Source organism: Rhododendron vialii, chromosome 13a (genome assembly GCF_030253575.1).
Source record: "Rhododendron vialii isolate Sample 1 chromosome 13a, ASM3025357v1".
In the NCBI taxonomy this organism is placed as follows: domain Eukaryota; kingdom Viridiplantae; phylum Streptophyta; class Magnoliopsida; order Ericales; family Ericaceae; genus Rhododendron; species Rhododendron vialii.
Genome location: NC_080569.1, coordinates 18,772,678 through 18,777,657, shown reverse-complemented (window position 1 = coordinate 18,777,657; position 4,980 = coordinate 18,772,678). Strand labels below are relative to the sequence as shown.

General features: G+C 39.0%; 1 protein-coding gene across 1 annotated transcript; it reads left to right on the top strand.

Annotated features, from left to right (window-relative positions):
* On the top strand, positions 1-4,980 carry LOC131312671 (uncharacterized). The gene is made up of 4 exons (XM_058340591.1): positions 1-832; positions 967-1,083; positions 1,188-4,238; positions 4,283-4,980. Exons 1-3 carry the CDS (start codon positions 521-523, stop codon positions 4,035-4,037), a joined length of 3,279 nt encoding a protein of 1,092 aa, XP_058196574.1. The 5' UTR covers positions 1-520; the 3' UTR covers positions 4,038-4,238; positions 4,283-4,980.

The following is a 4,980-nucleotide window of genomic DNA, read 5'->3' as shown; positions in this document are numbered from 1 at the left end:
GGGTAGTGTGGTTTATCTTAGTCTCAAGTTACATGGACTCGCCGGGTGGGGGTGCTGGTGCATGCCCAAGTTTTTGACCTTATACTCTCAGTTTTTGTCTAGTAATGTGTTAACTCTATAGCGGCACATTATACTCTCTTGTTGGATAGCATGGTTTATCTTAGTCTCAAGTTACATGGACTCGCCGGGTGGGGGTGCAGGTTCATGTTTTCAGTTATCGGAACTGTAATTGAAATCCAATGAGATTGTGAGAAATGTGGAGTTGCTATATTCTCATCCATGGAAAGACTATAACCAATTATTTTCTAGCTATCGGAACTGTACTTTCCATTCTTTCATCCTATAGTAGTTTGATTTTTGAGGAAGAATAAACATGTCTAGGATAGAATGCATACTATGAAACACCCTGTAAACTACTAGTACTATGGCCTCATTTATGTGTGATGATACAGTTTTTCTTTCTGTTTTGCATCGACTGCACTGAGATTTAAGTTACTGTTCATAGCGTTATTATCACTCGATGATTCTATGGCAGTGTGTAAGATTTTCAATGGAATATGAAGTGGAGTACGATGTTCTGGGAAGAGTTCCCGAGTGTGGTGCAATCTTCATGTCTAACGCTTCAACAAAAAGAGAATGTTTTAGACGGAAACTTTTAGGTCTTCCCTCTGCTCAGGCAAACTTTGTAAAACAGATTAAAGCAGGAATGGTTTTGTTTCTGTTTGAATATGAGAGGAGGGAACTTTATGGTGTGTTTCGAGCATGCTCTGATGGGTCAACAAATATAGTGCCCCATGCATTTACTTCGTTCGGGAAGCAGTTCCCTGCACAGGTATGGATGCCTCAACTCTTTTTAATCCAAATTTTTGTTTGAAGAGAAGTCAGTGGAATTAAGTTGCTATGTTGCATTAGGCATGGATTTTCTTGCCAATAAATTTGTAGATCTGAACCTCACACTCTTTGCAGGTTCGTTTTACCTCAATTTGGTATTGTGATCCGCTTACTGAATATGAATTTCAAGATGCTATCAAAGAGAATTACTATTCAAAGAAGAAGTTCAACTTTGGTCTGTCTGAAGATCAGGTTTGGTCCATCCCCACCAAGCTTGCCTAAAATTGTCTGAAATATTAGTTCCTGATATATTAATCTCCCTTTATTTTTTCCCTAACCCTGTTTTGCATGTGTAGGTTCGTAGGCTTCTATGCTTGTTTAGTTCAAGGAAATTACAAAAACCACACAGACCATTTCAGAGACAAGTCAGCAAATCAATGGGAAAAGAAAGGAGCATAGCTGGTGATGACTACTATTTTCTGAGAAATAGGGCAGAAAAGTTTGTTGAGGATGATAGTCTTGTCTTAGGCACTGATGCAAAGTATCCAGGGAACGCTTCAAGAAACAATGGAAGAAAACTAAATAGTAATATTATTAAGAATGATGGGATACAGAATGATCTTAATGGGAGCTGCTGTCAAGGGTATGATATCTTGACTGAGCCACCCAGTGTCTCTTTCGGTAACAGAAGAAATGATGATGATGACAAGTTTTTTATGCAAAATAGTATGGCATATTATCATGACTTGGACCAAGGACGGGTCATCCACATTAAACACCCAGGAGACTCGGTTAACTCCGAGAGAGTAGCTGAAGAAAGAAAGTTTTCACTTACGAAACATAATATGGGCAGCAATTCTGGTCCCATTGCCTCGCCCAAGTACTTTTGGGAATCTTTGGCTAAAGTCGGAAGAGCCACTGATAATGGCAGATTTTCTCAAGTGGGTATCTTAGGAGACAAGTATACTCCAAACCATGTTTTTGGGTTAGTCACATCAACGGGTCACCTTGAGAACTCTACAATTCAAGCAAGAGCATCTGATGATCGTGAATTTTTTGCGAATTGCGGAGTAGAAAATGACTATAACTTTGCAAATTATCCTGACCCAGCCATCTCTGCTGATCCCCCTCTATCGGGTAGACTAAGAACAAGTGATAAGGAAGTGTTCTTTGGGAATGATAGGAATGAGATTGGACAGTATTCGGACTATGGAATGGGTGAAGTGAGAAATGAAAGTAGTGATGGCAATTTTTTAAGGAGTAATAGGGTGGATGTTCCAAGTGAAAATTTTGCAAACCGTCTGGACTGTGCAAGTATAGCAAATGATCATGACCGGTTTTTGGCAAGATTGAGTATGGAAAATGGAAATACTATTTATTTGAGATATCCCTTGGACAAAACAAAGCGAGTTTCTGATGAAGGCATCCTCAAAAAGACTGACGGATTGGATAATGCGTACACTATGCAAAATTCTTTCCGACTTCCAAATTTTCAAGCATCAACCAGTGTATGTCAGTCTAGACAAAGTACTGCGATCTTTTCAAGGAATTTGGAGACTAAGAATTCATTCTGTCAAGATCAACCTAAGCTTCGGTCCGCATTACCTCCTTCAATGGAACAAAAAACCTTCGGTTTCTCTTGTCCAACATATCATGATGCAATGGTTACAAGGACTGTTCCCTACGATCCTGAGGTGGCCGGAATTCATTGTAGAAATCTATCGTCTTTTGCTGTTGATTGCAATTCTTGCTCAATCCAAGATATGCCTTTGCATCAGAATTCTAATGGGAATCGTCTCACGGCTTCCTTCATAGGGTCATTGCCGTATTTCTCTGAGGCAGAAGATTTAAGCCGGCGTCATGATGTTGCCTCTGGTTTTGGAAATAAACTTCCATTGCCTACCTCTCCCAACTATTACACTCATTCTGGCTTGCGGACCAACAGTTCGTTGTTAAGTGCGGAATGTCATGGAAAGATGGAAGCAAAAGCCGCTAGTCAAGAAGTCTACAATGGTTCACTATTCCCAGAGGCAACTTCAACTTCTCCACATTATTCAAGGAGCGATATGTATGAGAGGCAAAACGGGAGCCCTTTCTCCGAGTTTGATAACCATGCCCTTACATCGCAAGGTAGATATGAACAAAAAAGTCCACAGTATGAGAATAGTCAAGTATTAAGAGTCGATGATGCTTCCTTTAACAAAAACAAAGGTTATTTGCATTCTTGTTCTTCCAATGGAAAATCTAATAATTGGGATACCCAATACTACTACCAAAATGCCAAGGGCAAGCCCACTGATTCTAAGAGCAAGAGAACAAGTGTATTTGCTCGCTTGACTTCAGAAGTACATGCACGAGAAAGTTCCGACGTTTCCTGCTCGGCAGAAGAAGAAAGCAATTTTTACTTGCAATATGATGAGTGCGATATGGGTGCATCAGTGGATCAGGTTATGGACGAAATATTTGAGGGGAGAAAATCTTCATTAGTTAGAAAACGTGATATGTTGTGTGATAGGTTGAAAATGCCGACTTCGAAGATGGAAGATGACGTTGAGCATGTCATTGAAGTGAATTGGAACGAAATAGTTGAAGAGACACGAGTTGTGAGTTTTAAGCGCAGGAGTGAAACCAAGAAGATAAAGGACAATGCCTCGGAAAAAACTTCTGTTGACACTTCAGAGCATGAGAGAGAATGTTCTTTTCAGAAATCGGGGAGAGAGGGATCGGAGGGCACACAACATAAGAGGAGAAAGTTGGTTAGGCCAGTTTTTGGTAGAAAACTACAATTGAATAAAGGTTTGAGCAGTGATGGAAGTCCAAATTTGCAGGTATCATCTTCTGGTCACATTGATGGTACTGGAAACTTGGATGATTCAGCTAAAAGCCGAGATAATGAGGATTGTTCATCTCCAAACAGTATGTCAGTTCAGTTGACATCTCTTAGTGGTTGTAAAGGTAAAAATGCTTGCATCAAACAAAGTTTATACTATGGAGGGAAAAAGTATTTATATTACGACAGAAAAGAGTCATTTGATGGAGGCACTAAGAGAGCTAGCACTTCAAATTTGCAAGTATCGTCTCGTGAAGGTTTCAATGCCAAAGAGAATACAGGATGCTGCATTGGGTTGACTAGAAGCCATGAAAGTGATAACATATCATCTCAAGATGGTGGCTTGATATGTGTGACCAATCCAACCATTTGTTAAGCTGGTAATACCAATTCAGGCCCTGTTTCTGCTAAACTGCAAGTTGTAGACTACAATTGTGTTTTGTCCGTATTCAAAAAAAAATTCATGTTTTTTAGTTTTGCGCCAAACTTTTATGTATTATTGCTTTGTCTCAACGAGAGGAATCGGAAAAATAAAAAAATTATGACTTTTACCTATATTTTTTAAGGAAATATCCAGGTTTTTTCTTAGATATTTCCACAATTTTTTAAGGAAATATCCAGGTTTTTTCTTAGATATTTCCACAAATACTTGTGTAAAAGTCATAATTTTTACTTTTCCGATTCCTCTCATAGAGACAAATCAATAATATAAATAAAAGTTTTGGGCAAAACTAACAAACGCGATTTTTTTTTTGAATGAGAACCAAACAAAAAAGTTGTAGTTTACAACTTATAGTTTAGCGAAAACAAGGCCTCAGACTGTAGAGAAAGAAATGTTGTAACTTGTGGGGTATCAGGAGAAGTGATGGGGGCAAAAATGGGAGAATAGTTGTACCTGAAAGTGGAATAGAAGACCTAACTGCTTGAAGGATGGGAGCTGCGTAATACACACACTTTCTCCGTACACAGACCATATGCATAAGTATGGCTGTACTCTGGAAGAATTTTTGTCTGGTATTGGAGTGTATTTAGAAGCTCCCATGGTGGTGGTCAATTGAATCCTGAGGGAAAGAAAATTTTGTGCGCTCTCTTTCCAAGCATGCGGTGAAGAATAGAAATGGTAGGAACTTGATTCCGACCTTATGAGTTTTCAAGTTTGCTGAAAATTCTCTGCTGAAGAGAGGGCTTTGTGGTCCTTTCTGTGAACAAATACTATTTGTAATGGGTACTCACTATACGTACTTTCTAGTTTTTGTAATTATTCAGGTTGTTAATTTGATTTCACCTTTTGTCGGAAATGGGAAAGGAATTCTAAACTC

Coding starts and splice junctions, on each gene's coding strand:
- LOC131312671 (XM_058340591.1), top strand. CDS start 521: ATGATTCTATGGCAGTGTGTAAGATTTTCAATGGAATATGAAGTGGAG. Junction 833..966: donor GGAAGCAGTTCCCTGCACAG/GTATGGATGCCT, acceptor CACTCTTTGCAG/GTTCGTTTTACCTCAATTTG. Junction 1,084..1,187: donor TTGGTCTGTCTGAAGATCAG/GTTTGGTCCATC, acceptor TTGCATGTGTAG/GTTCGTAGGCTTCTATGCTT.